This window comes from Gigantopelta aegis, chromosome 8 (assembly GCF_016097555.1).
Source record: "Gigantopelta aegis isolate Gae_Host chromosome 8, Gae_host_genome, whole genome shotgun sequence".
Lineage (NCBI taxonomy): Eukaryota > Metazoa > Mollusca > Gastropoda > Neomphalida > Peltospiridae > Gigantopelta > Gigantopelta aegis.
The window spans coordinates 41,627,068-41,644,576 of NC_054706.1; the positions used below are offsets into that span (position 1 = coordinate 41,627,068).

The following is a 17,509-nucleotide window of genomic DNA, read 5'->3' on the forward strand; positions in this document are numbered from 1 at the left end:
TGCAACCCCGATCGTTGGGATCGTTGGTCCAAATCGGCGGTGAACGTTAAGGTAATATGGTAAGTTTGGGGGAAAATTGGGGCTAAGAAATAACCTGAAACAACAAACTCGAAAAAACCTTACCCATTTTCTTTTTGGAAATCACCCAACACATTTAACTTTTTTAAATGTAGTAAACGTAAAAACAGATTCGACATCCCCTCACAAACGAAATGAACTGTCCACTGCTGTGCTAATTATCACGTACGCAAAAGCAAGCTTATTCTTTCGTTTCCCCCTTTTTCTATCGATTTCACTTCTTTCCTTAGTAAACCGAAGAACTCTTCCTTCTCCATACACTCCTGTTCATTGTTTGTTTATTGTAATCGTTTCCCACTGAACGATTTACAAGGGCTATTGGTTAATAAAAATCTATTATTTAATTATTATTTTCAATGTAGTGCGAATGCCTTGTAAACAAGTCAATCGCGATTTAAAAAACCCCACGTGAAATATATATATATATATATATATATATATTTTTTTTTATTATTATTATTTATTTTTTTTGTACTTCATAACATCATGTAGTGGCAATTGACAACCCACAAAAAAAAGCTTAGAGGCTCAGATCAAGTATCTCGTGCACGTTTTCAGTGTCTGCAGCTACCGCCGATCAACCGTCTAAACAGGAAATTAAAAAAATTTGCCGACTAGTCTAGACGCCGTCTAGCTTGGACAGAGTCGCCATCTAGACGCCATTATGGTTGGTTCACGTACTGTATACAGAACTTCACATACTGTTTGTTTTCACTTCTTATTTATTACACAAGTTTATTTTGCACAATAGTATATATATTAGTAAGGTTTTTTATATTATATATATTGTATTTTTTATTCTTTTTACACATACCGGTATACTTGAGTAACTTTTCGTCTTTATTATTTGTAAATTATCCTGTTAAATTCCTTTTATTTATTCAGATTGTTTTTGCTATTGGTTTATCCATTCATTCATTCATTCGTTCTTTTATTATTTTATTTTGTTCTTTGTTTCATTCATTCAGTTATTTATACATAATTATATGCATATTATTATTTTATTCTCCCTCCTAACACTTCTTTTTACCTCAATCATATGGTAGGTTTAATGTTACCATACTTTTAATCTTTGACCAGTAGTTTGTTCTGCAGTTTTTTAGCTGAGCTTTACTCACCCCTCAAATGGCTCGCTTGATAGCTGTTTTATCTTACGTTACTTAATTTGTAGGTCCATTTCTTATATAGACTTAAACCAGTGCACCACGACTGGTATATCAAAGGCAGTGGTATGTACTGTCCTGTGTGGGATGGTGCATATAAAAGATCCCTTGCTGTTAATCGAAAAGAGTATATTATTCAGCCCAAGTTCTCATAGTTTGTAATTTTGGACTAGACATGTAAAATAAAAAAAATTAAATTGACTATACAAAATGGGATCTGCGAGATATGTTTTATTATAGTGTATCTATTTATACACTCATCCCCACCTAAACCCACCAACCACCCCATCCCACCCCCATCCCATCAATAAACAAACTTCAAATATACACATATAACTACGCATACGCTCACCGACACACACAAGTGATTCATGAAGTGCAGACATCATAAGACTTCACAAATGAAGTATTATTGTTATATGAAACATAATAATTATTTGATTATGACTGGTATGGCTGTCTGTCATAAAATATTAATATACGTGTATATAACGCCAAAGTAAATAATAATTACAAATTTCATAATTTGTTCAGCAGTAATTGCCTGACTATGTCTTAAATAGATTATGATACATAGCCCATTTAGTTTGAAATTTGTTGTGTAAACTTTTACTATGATAAATACTTCTTTCTGTTAGATATCTAGATTTCAGAATATGTTTAAACTGTTTCATACTTTGTAAGATATCTGTTACTTTTCATTTATAGATAAAGAATTTAGCAAGTAATAGAAACAGATCACAAATTTCGTCAGATGTTGTAATATTATTTTCTCCTAGTAGAATTAGTTTGGCATCAAGAGATAGATATTGAATATGAGGACATTTATTAAGTAAGAATTGTAAAAAAGAATTCCAAAAGGTTTTGACTGGTAAGCAGTCCCAGAAAAGATGTAACATGGTTTCTGGAGTGCTTTTACAAAATGTACAAAGAATCTTTGTCAAAGATTAGTTTCAGCTTTGTAAATTTTTTGTAAAAAAATGTTAGTTGTAATAATTCTATGCTGTAATCTGCATTGGAACCACCTTAACTTAGTATCTTGGGTTGTCTTAAAAGGTTTGGAATATATTGTTGCCCAACCGATTTCAGAATTAAAGAGTTCTTCCCATTTTGCTTCTGTCCTTATTTTGTTAACTGTAGTTATTAAAATATAGTAATAGGTTTTAGAGCCTTTTTTAACTGAAAATAGTTTTCTCATAACAATGGTATCATTCAGAAAGGTGAATGACTCAGGTTGAACAATCTTTAGTCGTCAAAGGTATTTTTTAATTGCTTGAACAATGTCATAATAAGTTATAAAGGACAGTTCAGTATTGAAGTTATTTTGAATTTCTAACAATGAATGAATTTTACCACGTGTGTTAATATTAAAGTTATAAAATATTGGTTCTGTCAAAAATTCATCGGAAGTTGATGGCAAAATGCTATGTGCAAAAGCATTATAGGTATTCAAACAATCTTTCCAAAATATATTATTTACTTTGCCTGCCAAGACTTTTGGGTAGGAATTTCCAAAACAAGCTATTTTGTTAAAGTCTGGAACTGTCGATAAAAGTAGGTTCTTCCATTTATAATACTTTGTTACATCCAAACTCTTTCTCATCCATATAAGTTTAAAGGCTTTTACATACGCATATATACATGTATCTACCCGGTACCATACCGAGACCACCTTCACTAACAGGATGACAAGCTATTGGTTTTTTTTGATTCTATCAGGTTTCTTATTCCAGAGGAATCTAAATAGAATATTGTTTAATTCTTTAAGAAAGTCTCCAGGCAGATTTGGAAAGGTCTAGAACAAGTAATTAAGTTTAGAAATAAGTAAAGATTTAATATTTGCAATTTTGCCGAGAGGTATAATAATATGTTTCATCCATCTATTAATAATTTGTTTGATTTCGAACAGTTTATTTTTAAAATTAATATGACTCATTTCATCCGTATTTATTGTGAACGTAATTCCAAGAATGTTGAATATTTATGGGTTCCATTCTAGTTTTAAGTGTGGTAGATATATGTCTTTACTATTTTTCTTACCTCCAATCCAAATCACTTGAGATTTCTCAAAGTTAATATTTAATCCAGACATATTAGCAAATTTGTTCAATACTGTAACTGTATTTTCAAAAGATTTTTTACTCCCATCAAGAATGAACTCGGTGTCATCTGCATATTGTGTCATAAGGAGATGTTCATTATTGATGGAAAGACCTTTAATATTTGGGTTGTTTTTAACCATAAGAGCTCAAATTTCTTTGCATAATAAAAAATATATAGGGAGAAATAGGGTCACCTTGTCTACAGCCTCTATGAATTTCAAACCATGGCGATAAAGTGCCATTAATTATTAAACAAGATTTAATATTTTTATGGAATATTTGAATATAAATGGCAAATTCATAATCTATATTTACTTGAGGATTGTCTGTTATTTCTTTTATGTTCATCGGGGTATGAACAGAAAAAATCATCCGCAAACTGAATCGGTGAAGTCATTCTTATAAAAGTTTGCAGATGATTTTTTTTCATACCCTGATGAATGTAAAAGAAATAACAGACAATACTTATAATTAAATTTGAAACATACTTACTAATAATAATAATAAAAATTAATTTTTTGATTAAAACAATAACGCTCCGTAAGACAAATTACCAATAGACGTTTCCAGACGACATAATTTTTATATTAATCGAGAAATAAACTCCCATTGCTACAGCTGGACCAATGGGATGACGTTGTATTGTAATGAATGTAACGGAAATTTAATTTTATATAAATTTATTAGTAAACAGTTTGAATATTTCAACAACAAAACCCCCAGCACTGTCCACTGTCCAGAAATGTAGTCGTGTTCAAAGTAACACTTTATGTTGAGGCCCGTTTGTGCACTAATTGTTTGGTATATCATGGTTCGTCTCAAAGTTAACACAACACGAGCTGTTACTTGAATGATCATTACCAATAACTGCTTAACAAACAACATGACAAGTCTGGTAACGAAAGGATTGCATGACTATTATTGCGATTCCCCTCTTCATCTGTAGTTCGTTCTTCCTAAATAATTAATCAGAAGGTTGTAATAACCAACTGCGCAAGTGCAGCAATTGTTGGCCCTGTTACAGTATATATATACATGTATATTATTAATAGATTTGGGCTATGAATAGTCATGGATTACGCCAGAGAGCAATTCGGGTGAATAAGTCTCCCTATGCCACTGAACTTAACCTTGTTAAAGCCCAATAGCAAGGATGAAATCCACTTCACCTTTAATTTCTTAAAGAGTTAAAATCATTACACTATGAAAATGGATCATAACCACATGTTTGTCATCAAAGTAAAACTTTAACAAATAAATATTACTGTAAAAGAAAATTAAATCATTACACATTGTTGGTTATATAAAAGTTCTCTCTTTTTTTTTAAAGAAAAAAAAGAAGTATTTTGTCATAACAAAACATTACAAGCATCAGCAACAGTAACAAAAGAAGTAAAAAGACAATCATGTAATTTACATTGACCAAAATCTCTGTCAGTTTCGATTTTTATTCAGATACATCGGCAACATAAAGTTGTTCCTGAATGTATAACTTGTGAACATGTAAATAATGTTACAAGACACTTGGGGTTTTTTTAATTAAAGGTACTTAGTACTACAAATGTATATATAAGTACAATGTATACACCTATATACATGTATATATATTTATTTAATTTGTGACAAACGAAGTGCATCATTAAAGCATAGGAAAATAATAATAAAACAATATATTAACATGGGTTTCTGCCAGAGGGTAAAACGGGTATGGCGCCATACCCAAATTGTTTTGTAGATTTGTTTTTTAGTTAACCTATATGACAAAATTAATTACTCTTATCATTAGTTTATGATTTTCTTAACCCGAAACCTAATTTTAACCCATTTTTTTTCTGGGGGAGGCCGACCATATCCCCTGCTGACTGGTTCATTCAACTCCATAGCAGCATACCCAAATATTTCTTTCTGGCAGAAACACTGAATTGATTCAATATTAATCTGCCTACACAAAATGCAGTTAGACTACATTATGTAGTGTCCAAATATATTGTACTAATTTTTAAAAACTAGATTTTTAAGTAAATGGATGTTGTTGTGGCACTTCTCCCCCTGTTCACTTCACTCTAAATTATTTGGAGGGTGAAGCTTGAACCCTGATAGTAATTGAAAAATGAAATGGACACACATTTTGACACTTAAACTAATACAAGAAGAGATCAACAGTTTGCATCAAAATATTTCAATATTATTAGATTATGTTGAGAATCACAGAAAAATCAATACTGAAATGTTTTAAAAGGTCATGTATATAATACCTTTGGAAATTAAGTCATGTAATTTGTTTGAGAACAAAGTAGGTGAAGCCTGTCCTGGTATAATTAGGGAAACAAACTGTTTGAGATGCTCCCTGTAAACTAATTTTCATTAAAGGAATTAACTGTCTTCAGTTTACTGTTATTGTAACATGTTTCCGATTAGCAGGGTCTTTTTAACGACAACTATTACATATGCATTGTATTTTCTTCTGTAGAACATCAGTGTTTCCATATTCAGTGTGTTTTTGGTCATTCTATTGTTTGTAGTTATCCCATTGGGATTTTATCTCCCAATAATTTTGTATGTATGAAAAAATATATATTACAGGGAACATTTTGTTCAGTATTGCATTGCAATTCACTATGCAAGTTTCAGAGATCACTACACAAGTTTAAAATATTAAACAGTAGCTGCTAATCAATTTGTAATTGACTAGAAATGTCACTAATCAAAATTTTGAAAGTAAAATGTTCCCTGTATTAGAAAATAAAATTAGGAAGTTTATATTTATGAAAGCTTCTACAAACTCAGGACAATCCCTTTAATTTTAGACAGATTTGTCTTCGAGCTGTTCTGTGATGAAAGTAAAAATCCTCCAGGAGTTGATATTGAACGTAAATCATCTTAATGACTCAGTATTCATAATAATTAAAAGATAATCATTCAAAACATACATACCATGTACTGCCATGTAGTAGCCAAGTTTTGGAGTCTAGAAATACTTTCTTGAACAGGAGAGTCTGTTTACTGAACCAATAAATTGGTGCATGAAATCCTGATCCAAAACACTCGACCTCGACTTATAAAGTTTGAACAGACCCGTAAAGCCTTCCAAAGCTTGTGAAAAGAGTAATTTGTGGACAGTATAAATAAAACACCCGATCATGCAAAATGTATATACCTTTTTGTTCTTGAATGCATTATGAGTTTGATGAATAATAAAAACCTTTTGTTTTATTGTCATTTCAATGGTGAAAATGTTCTTTCCCTCCTATCCACCATGTTTGTTTGACAAGCCATGGACTTCTTTTAGCAAAGTTAATAAACAACACATTGTTTTCTCTTCAGAAGATTATTCTATTCTAATTCTATCGTTGAGTTGGCAGAGTACTTCAAATTGTAAAGTAATGCCACAAATAAACTATGCTCATTATTGACTTTACCAGTTAAAAAACTATAACATGAAATGATGTGGCCATCCAGCGTGTATTCAGAACTTTTCTGGTGCAGGAAAAAAGCGAGAACATGTTGGTGAACGTGTTCCCATTCCTCCAATCCCACACTACCTCGCATAGTAGAGTGACGAGAATGGCTTCTCAGCTGTTCGTGAATGCAGTTCAAATCCCACACTACCTCGCATAGTAGAGTGATGAGAACGGCTTCTCAGCTGTTCGTGAATGCAGTTCAAATCCCACACTACCTCGCATAGTAGAGTGACAAGAACGGCTTCTCAGCTGTTCGTGAATGCAGTTCAAATCCCACACTACCTCGCATAGTAGAGTGACAAGAACGGCTTCTCAGCTGTTCAAATCCCACACTACCTCGCATAGTAGAGTGACAAGAACGGCTTCTCAGCTGTACGTGAATGCAGTTCAAATCCCACACTACCTCGCATAGTAGAGTGACAAGAACGGCTTCTCAGCTGTACGTGAATGCAGTTCAAATCCCACACTACCTCGCATAGTAGAGTGACAAGAACGGTTTCTCAGCTGTACGTGAATGCAGTTCAAATCCCACACTACCTCGCATAGTAGAGTGACAAGAACGGCTTCTCAGTTGTACATGTTGTTTTAGTATGAGGGAGGCAGAGATGAAACATGCCAGGATGAGTGTTTAATTTCTGCTGTCCATGGTGAATAATTTTATTACTTGTGTGTATGCAGTGGTCTACTTTTATTCATTGAATTATTTATTTTCTTGTTATGATTTATGGGTGCTAAATTATTTTTACACTGCATACTGTATTAGATGTTAACAATGTGATCACTGTTTCCAGAATACGTCAACTTTGAGTTCTCATTACTGCTAATAACTCTGACTTGAGCTGACTTTAAAAAAACCTGAACATTTTGCCAGCCAGATGGGGCCTAATGTTAATGCATGTCCATTGTTTCTTTTTCAGTTACATTTGGAATGACGAGCACTACAATGTTCTATTACACCAAGGTGATGAGTGACCTGTTTCTTGACACACCCAATGACAAAGCTGGAACATTCAGAACGATTACTAACGTTGACGACTTCTGGCGAGTAAGTATTCATTGCTTTAAAAAATATTGTAATCCCCAAAAGATATACTAAAAACAGTCTTCACCATGAACAAAATCAAGTTAGACTGAAGATCACTATCGTGAAATGGTGATGAGCAATCACACAATTTTATTGCAAGGTGATCAATTTGCTGCTCTCCTAAAACCTTTTTTAAAAAACAAAAACATTCTTTCAACAACCAGGGCTTTAGATTGCATCAAAGTCGAGGCAATAAAAGTGTCCAAGATACCTGTGCCTAAATTAATCATGCCGAGATTAAGTACAAACATGCTAACCTCAAAATATTTCACCTCAAAGCCACTGAGATGTTAAGTTTAATAAAAAGTTTAAATAACTTGAAATGTATTTCTGAATATTGACAACTCTACAGCAGCTGTTAATGACAGTACTCAACTAAAACAACTCAGAAAAGTCCACATTGTGCCCAAATTTGTGAGATCAAAAGCCATTTTGATATAATGTACTTAACTGTTTTACATTGTATGGACTATTTTCTGATGGGTGCTCTATCTGCTGTAATACATGTAAATGTTTGCAGTTTGTACAGCATTTTTGTTTATTTTACAGTGAAACCCCTCTAAACCGGACAACCATGGGACCAATTATTTTGTCCAGTATCCAGAGGTGTCCGGTTTTCTGGAGTTAGCATCGATACAAAAGCTTTTGTTGTATGCTGTTGTCCTATTCATATTCAGCTCTTATATGTGTATTGAAGATGTATCCAACAGATAATAATCCAATAAAGAACTTTTGACTTGAGATATTTTAACAATTGCTTATATAATTTTAAAACTTTTATTGGTTGAAAGTTTATCAACGAGTGATAGTTCACTACAGCAATTGATTAATGATAGGTCCTGGGTTTTTGAAGTTCAGTGTTTGTATAGTGAAATTGTATTTAAAAAGTAATTCCTTCACAACTACAAATCTTAAGACCAGATCCAACTAAATTTGGTGGGAAGCTTCCTTGACCCATTGAGAAACAAAATGATGAATTTGGTCATTCTGACTCATCAGAGTAATTTGTGTTGGCCACTCCCATTAGCATAGTAGGTGAACCTTTGGGCCCATAGGCCTCTTGTTGTTGAATCTTGACTTATTTTGTTCTGTTCAAGAAATTCATTAGATGATCAGATACCATATTGTTAGATTTATGCATATGTTTTATTAAATGCTGTATTAATTTCAAACAGTTATAAACTACAGCAGTTGTACGAGTATGAAGTACACCACTTCTATTATAACTTTATAATTATAGGAACACTGGATTGATGTGTTCATAAATATTTGACCCACTTATGAAAAACTAAATCTGTGAGGTCCAATTATTGATATAGAAATGAGCAGTACTAACTTGTAATGTATGCACTATTTGCTATAATACACTGTCACTGTTTTCAGTTTGCCCGTGGCCCAATGCTGAAGGGCTTGTATTGGGAGACGTGGTACAACAACGCCACCATGCCCGATGACCAGCTCGGCTACATCTACTATGAGAACAAGCTGCTGGGTGTGCCACGACTTAGACAACTGATGGTTCACAGCAACTCCTGCATTGTCCATGATGACTTCACCTCGGTCATTAAGGAGTGCTACAACTCCTACTCCTCCAGCATTGAAAACACCAAACCAATCCGCACCATCGATGACAATTACACTGCGTATGTCCCTGCTCTTAGTGTTTATGTCATTCATAGCTGTCTAAAATGTGATGGAGAAATTACTGTAACACATATTTGTTGGGAAATGTGATTTTTTTTTTTTTTTTTTTTTAATCAAATTTCATTTGGGAATTTTTTTAGTGTGTTGTTTTCATAAGCATGAACTAATTTCAGAAAGTTGACTGGATTTGAATTGAAAGTTTAAACATTACCAATGTTTTAGTATACATTACAAAATAAATTAAAATTATGTTGCTAAAATGGTCTGGGCCCTGTTCCACAAAGCGATCTTAGCACTACTATCGCCGTAAATATCTACCATCAGGACCTTAATTTTTTTCTACGAACGCCAGCCCATTTCACGATGTGGCATAGTTTACTATCATTGTAAATTACTGTGAAAATGTACACTAGAGTTGAACATTTTCTAAGAAGGATACTAACTTTTTGTGTAAAAATGGATCAACAAAGGTAACCTCACCCACCTTTAGGGAGGTCTTCCTTGATTTGGTCATTCCGGATTTTGAATCGAGACAAGGTTGATGGTCTACCCATGCGCAGGTGTTCTAATATACATCTGGTAGTATGTATACTACCAAATCAAATCCCATAGACAACAATAGTAACATAATTATGTGGCTAAAACTCCTACTTGCAGCGTATCAATCGACATAAACATCACAGATATAAATACTACCACCCTCACCCTTAAAATGAATCAGAAAAAAACGGGGGGTCAAGCTGCTTATTTCTGAGATGATGGGTAGTGTCTATGACTACCCTAGTTCCACACAAAATACAAGTACTTTTTTTACAGGTACCCCATTAGGGTTTCTGCTAGAGGGTAAAATGGGTAAGGTGCCATACCCAAATTTTTGGCAGATTTAAAAAAATGTTTTGACAAAATTAATTACTCTTATCATTACTGTATGATTTTCTTAACCCTAACCCTGAATTTAACCCATTTTTCTTCTAGGGGAGGCCTCCCATACCCCCTGCTGACTGTAGTTGCATTCAAATCCATAGCGCCATACCCAAAAATTTACCCAAGAAACACTGCCCATACATGTTTCAAGCACAAGGCTACTTGACAAAGTGGTACGAGATGAAATAAAGTTGAAATAAACTAACACACTCACATTTATCACCAATAGGACTTGTGGTGTTCACTTCTCTATCAAAAGTTGAGTGCACCTCAAACTTTTACCCAGCTGGAAGTTATTTGGTTTAGTACTACCGGTAAGGGTAAGACAATTCTGCAGTAGAGGTTATGACTCAGGTTGTATAGCATTTTTGTTATCAGAAATTTGTTAAAAAGTACTTAAAGCAGCCAGGACTGTCTGTGCGTGTGTCTGGCTGCATCTCACTTTGTGTGTGTGTCTTTCTCACTCACTCTGTCTGTCTTTGTGTCCCTTTGTCTTGATATTTAGTCAGCAATGTCTGCTAAAAATGTACACTTGAAGCAGCCAGGTCTGCCTCGCATTCACTGTCAACAAGGCATCTTTCTCTCTCTCTCTCTCTCTCTCTCTCTCTCTCTCTCTCTCTCTCTCTCTCTCTCTCTCTCTCTCTCTCTCTCTCTCTCTCTCTCTCTCTCTCTCTCTCTCTCTCTCTGGAATGTGTCTGAAAACAACTGTCACGTTTCACAAGTCATGTGCGAGCCTGTTCGACATAATGAAAATCATTAAATCATCCATATCCTTGTCTGAAGAATAACATTTCTTCAATTTAGAATTAAGTATCTCTTTTTCAATTGAACATATCTGGAAAACATTTTTTCTGAGATAATTCTTAAGAGACCTCTCTCTCATTCCACTAATTTTGTTTGGTATTTGGAATAAAATTAAATGATACATATGAACTTTGACCTACTGTACTATAAAGCATTTGAATTAGGCCTGTGGGGGAGGGGGCACAAGCTGAAGCAAGACTATTTAGCCTAAGAAACATGTAAGTTTTATTTATAACAAATTAGACTAGTCGACAGCTTGATAATATGGCTACAAACTCAAGATGGTCTCTTTATTATAAACTCATGAGGGTTTATTATGCGCCGTCATAATGTACTTCATTTGAATGTTGGAAGCTAACATATTAAGTAGGCCTATCATACTCGGACGACAGACAATCAACAAAAGTAAACAGGCCAAGCCTGAATTTAAGCTGAAATAATTAAAACGGTAAATGAAAAAGAAGAAATAGGGCCTAATAACTAAATAAATATTTTTAAAACTTCGTAAATACCAGATATTTCATATTAAGTTGTATATGACTGATATAAATGATGTTGAAGTGTAAATAAAGAAAGAATCAAGCAAACAAAGAAAATAAATTTAATAATAAATAAATACATGTAAATAAAAAAACAAATGTTAACCTTTGTAAATACCAGATATTTCAAATGAAGTTGTATGTGACTGATATAAGTGATGGTGAAAAGTAAATAAAAGAAAGCAAGAAAGAAATATAATAAAATAAATAAAATAAGATAAATAAAATAATAAATACCGTATTTGATCGGAAATAAGCCCAGGGGGCCAAGACAACTCATTGTGAGCTTAGCATGGGGTGGGCTTATTCACAGACAAGGGGCTAGTTTTGTTGAGAAAATAAATAAAAAATAAAAATAAATAAATAAATAAATAAATAAATAATAATTAAATGAACTAGGAAGAAAACAAAAATCGTTCAGTAGCACCTATTAATTAGTGTTCCATTTGTTATTAATAAATAATAATTGTTTATTAATTAAATTGGGTTTTTTACTAGTATCTAATTATCAGAAACACACCTTCTATGTTACAATTACTTACCAGTTCTGTTTATTTACATCCAAAATTTAATGCTGAGAAGACTTAAAACAACAGCAATTAACAAACTCAATAGTGTATACACACGTTTCTGACACAGGCAGCCAGCTTACACTACAAAGAATTGTCAATCTAGGTCAGAATAAGGTATTTGCCTAATTAGCATTAACTGCGGACCCAGTGTGGTGGTAAAAATAGACATTGGTTTTGGTTCAGACTTGGGCTTGTGTACTTCAAAGAAATACTGCAGGCAGGAAATTGGAAACAATGTTATACACTGTTACTGTTAGACTGCTAAATCTCACTGGTGGTAAAATATTGTGTTACATTTGTGTTTAATTATCTGCAGGAGGTATGACCTTTTAAATGAACTTTGAGCAAACTTGCAGTTTCATGTTATTTATAAAGTGACGAAGTTGGGGGTGGGTTTATTTACGAATGAGGGCCTAATTTCTTAAATGCTATCAAAACGAGGGGGGCTTATTCAAAGACATGGGCTAATTTCCGGTCAAATACGGTAAGGTCACAGCACTATATATACCGGTATATAAGATAAGATAAATTAATGTTTTAAAACTCAGTAAATATCGATATTATTTCAAGTGAAGTTGTATGTATATCTGATATAAATGATGGTGAAAATAAAATAAAATATAAGATAAGATAAATAAATAATTTGTGGATAGACATGTAGCATTGATTAGTAGTTGTACGACTATCTTTTTTTTAATGAAACAATAAAGGGAAAATAGAGCTGTGATAAAGTTCTATGTGAGGTAAGGGTTTTGTTGTTTTGGGTGGAAGGAGAGGCTTATTTTATTAAATTTTAAATACTGATACATGTGGAGAATTAAACATCACTGGAAATCCTCGTGAATATTTAACTATAATTCTAATTGTTAAAAGTAGCAAACACATTCCACTAAAATTAATTTTATTGCATGAACCTTTTAATTTTGCGTCGTTAAAATCCTTTACAGGCAGCTTCAGAGACTTTGTCTAAGTTAATGTTTCACTGCTTTTGGTCTTAAACCATTCCGATGTAAACTTCAGTAGACCGTTTTTCGCAGCCATTTCATCATCTGATACAAAATATGCATGTTAGTCGCTAGAGATTCACAGCTTCTACGAAGCTACGCATGACGCTCATGACAACTGTCGATCATGCTCCCCAAGTTGTATACAGCCTGGATTCAGTCTAATTTGGCAAGGGATGTTACTCTTCGCGCATATGTGCAGTGGGATTGTGAAAGGGGTTTATTCAAAGACTAGTAAAATTATATGAACATGTGGTTATGGAAATTACATTTTAAAAAACTATTTACTGTAAAGGTTTAGTGAGTTGCTGAATTGAAAAAACTATGCTTCAAAACTGATATGGTAGATAATTACATGTACATGTATGTATGTTGAGGTTTTCGGGAAAGTGAATGCGAAATTGCATATTTGGATAATGTTTGATAATATCTCATTGCTAGCAGCTTTAATTATTAGGTTCCCAAACCTTTCAGCTGTGGAACCTATTGTTTTATTATTATTATTTTTTTTTTTTTAAGCTGTCTGTTTTGTCTTCTTTCTTTTTAAAGTTCTTGGCCGATTTTCCTGAAATGTGGTGGGTAGTTGGGTATGTCGGGGGAGATTGATCATATTAAACAATTTTGTATATAGGTCATATGACAAATTATGTGAAATTATTTATTAAATAATATGTGGGTTGGGGTAGGTAATTACTGCTATAATAATATTAAATAACATAAATATGCCTGAGTAATAGGTGACAGTGTGTCTGTGGGTGTATGGGGGCAAGGGAAGAATTGTTGCTGTAATTAAATAACAACTATGAGTAATAGGTGAAAATGTGGGTGGGTGGGGCAATTATTGCTGTAATAATATTAATATAGATATAGATATAGATAGATAGATAGATATAATATGTCTGAGTAATGTACAGCTATTATAGCATGGGAATCTGTCATTACTGTTTGTGGTTATATTTATTATTATTATTATTATTATGTGTTTGTCTTGTTTTGGTTTTCAGCTGGTACTTCAAAACAGAAGACGAGCTGCAGGGTTCATCTCACTGGGGTCTCCTCACCACATATAGTGGTGCCGGTTATATTCAGGACTTGAAGGGACGGAAGGCTCAGTCTCAAGACATTGTCGACCACCTTTTTGATAACCTGTGGATAACAAGGGGAACCAGGGCTGTGTTCATCGACTTCACTGTCTACAACGCAAACATCAATCTCTTCTGTGTTATCAGGTGCATTCCACATTACTTTTATTTCAACTGATATCATTTACACAGCCAAATCACTTTCATTTCTCTTAAAGGCACTGACCCTAGTTTGGCTATTACAGCTTTTTTACTCATCATGTACAGTATCTTGCAATTTCTTGCTAAAATTATTTATTTTGGCAAATTAAATATGTTTTTAAAGGAAACATGTCATATGCCACTATTATTATTGAGTATTATAGTTCCTTTTAGAAGCAGAATTATATAAAACTAATATGACCATACATTAGTAAACACTAAACACGGTATCTGAAATGGATTTATGCGTATTGTTTTGTTAGCTTTTGGAATATAAAGAAAGTGACTATGTACTCTTTCATTGTTGCAATCTATTTAGGCTATATTGAGTAGGAAGTATGTTGGTCTTTTAAAACAATACCTTGCTGGGCCACAGACCCCCCTAAAACAAACCCCAGGGTGTAATGCTATGGATATATATCATTATATGTGTATAATAAAGAGTAAAAGTAGGATTAGATTGAGAATGAACTGCACTTTATAATAACCTGTTCAATATATAATTCCGTGAAATCAGATTTATTAAGCATCATAAATATGTTCACAGTCTCTAATAATACATTTTATTTTATTTTCTTAATGACAAGTGAAAATGAAATAGCACTAGCTCTGGCCAAATACTGCGATTTAGCCCTTGAAATAAGAAAATCCTATTTTAACAATAATTGTCTTCACAATGTGACAGCCATATAACTGTTAGTTAACAGTTTTATCAATGTATTGTCATACCATACACCTTATATGCATGGTTTTATCAGCTATTTTTCTAGACTCCAATAATCGACACCATTCCCCAAAGGTTATGTTTTATTCCCAATTTTGGAGTAAAAAAATCCAAATCTGAATGTAATTCTAATACAACTAGCATATAAGTCTTTTTCCCATTGGTTAATTTTTGTGATAAATCGGACAATAGATGTATGCTGTCATGGGCAACCAAGATTAATTGTATCACAATCTGAGGTAAACTATTTTTGTTTAGAAAGAAAGAAAGAAATGTTTTATTTAACGACGCATTCAACACATTTTATTTACAGTTATACGGCATCAAACATATGGTTAAGGACCACACAGATAATGAGAGAGGAAACCCGCTGTCGCCACTTCATGGGTTACTCTTTCGATTAGCAGCAAGGGATCTTTTATATGCACCATCCCACAGAGAGGGTAGTACATACCACAGCCTTTGATATACCAGTCGTGGTGCACTGGCTGGAATGAGAAATTAGCTCACCGATGGGGATCGATCCTAGACTGACCACACAGCGAGCGAACGCTTTACCACTGGGCTACGTCCCGCCCCCATTTTTGTTTAGAGCATACTTTTAGGGACGATAAAATTGATAAAGAAAACAATATGGAAATGACTGTCAATTTTTAAAACACACTTTTAAACATTAACTGCTTTAAAATGTCGCTAAATTTTGAAAAACTCCAAAACATATTGATATCTACTGCCAAATTCATTTGACATAGCAAGTTTTTTAATAGAACCCACTTTTGACATACTACGTAAAACGTAACATAGTCACGCATTCTATTTTATTTACACATTCGGCAATTTCCACATCCAGATCCTTGTTTGGTATTGGAGAAAACCGACTTTTCATTGATTAAAATACAAATGATGTAAATAACTTTTTTACTTTTCATTTGTTGGTAAATGTGACGTCACTGGTTTGCGCGTACTCACAAGCTTTAAAAAAATTGTGACGCATGTGACTTTTGATGTGATACATTTATAAAAGTGTTTATCATTATTAATTTTCTTTGCCATTAATTCAATAGCAGTAAAGACAGTTGTTTACCATTATGCCTTACTATTAAAGGTAGGGTCAACTCAAACAAGAGCCTTATGTGTTGGAAAGATGCATACCTGGACCACCAACACATACTGACACTTTAGCAAATGAAAAACGCGTAATTTTAGAGTTAATAAAAAAACATGATTATTCCTGCTAAATGGGGGCAGCCATTTTGTTTCATTTTTGTGACGTCCGGTGGGATAGCTTGGGGCGAAGTGACGTCAGCTCCTGACCATCTTCTGTGTCTACAGTGTAAACAAAAGCAGTAATTTTCAACAAGGCGCTTTTCTTTGATCAACCTGACTTGTAAAACAGCATAAATGACGTAATAATATAATAAACTATTTAACTAAATATATTTTAAGTTGCATTAACAGAACAAAATGGGGTTATAGTATTTTTCTCTTTTAATAATCCAAAGGAAAAATGTACACTATTAGGCCTATTGCTATGCTACGTTGGAGCAAAAACGACAACTCAAGATACCCAAGTGATATTTATTTTTTTCTTTGGGACTACGTAATTGGTCAGTTCTGTGGTTTTAGATGGAAAAGTCTACTTAATCAATAGTTTTACAGAACTATTTACAGTAATAAACCATGTCCATTACAATTTTAGAGGCGACAGGTAATATTCCACAATACCGGTATATATTTTTGTATCTAGACAGCGTCAATTAATTGGCTCGTCTGGTTACCAATCAAATACACACCTGCCAATCAGGAATTACAGGTAGAAGCAACTAACAGCATAGACCAATTAACTAAGAAAACACTCCGTGTATCATAATAGCTGTCACATTTAACCGTTTTATTAATTAACTATACGATTATACGTGTTGATATTAAGCAATAATGTGCATTATATATCGTTGAATATGGATACCAGGCCAAATGCCTTAATTATCCTCTCCTTTAAGGGTAAAAACAGAAGCACAAAAATATTTTCATTAAAAACAATTACACACATCTAGCCTTGCTACTTGAAATACTGCACCACTGAACATATCTGATTTAGATTTTACTATCAAAAGCATGAAAAATAAC

General features: G+C 33.3%; 1 protein-coding gene across 2 annotated transcripts in view; it reads left to right on the forward strand.

Annotated features, from left to right (window-relative positions):
* The window catches only part of LOC121378793 (polycystin-2-like), a 97,369-nt gene that overhangs the window by 26,198 nt on the left and 53,662 nt on the right, over window positions 1–17,509 (forward strand). For both annotated transcript variants that reach the window (XM_041507117.1, XM_041507116.1), the window contains exons 4-6: window positions 7,722–7,849; window positions 9,272–9,531; window positions 14,380–14,604. In XM_041507117.1, coding sequence (XP_041363051.1) covers window positions 7,722–7,849; window positions 9,272–9,531; window positions 14,380–14,604 — 613 coding nt within the window. The remainder of the gene's footprint in view (window positions 1–7,721; window positions 7,850–9,271; window positions 9,532–14,379; window positions 14,605–17,509) is intronic.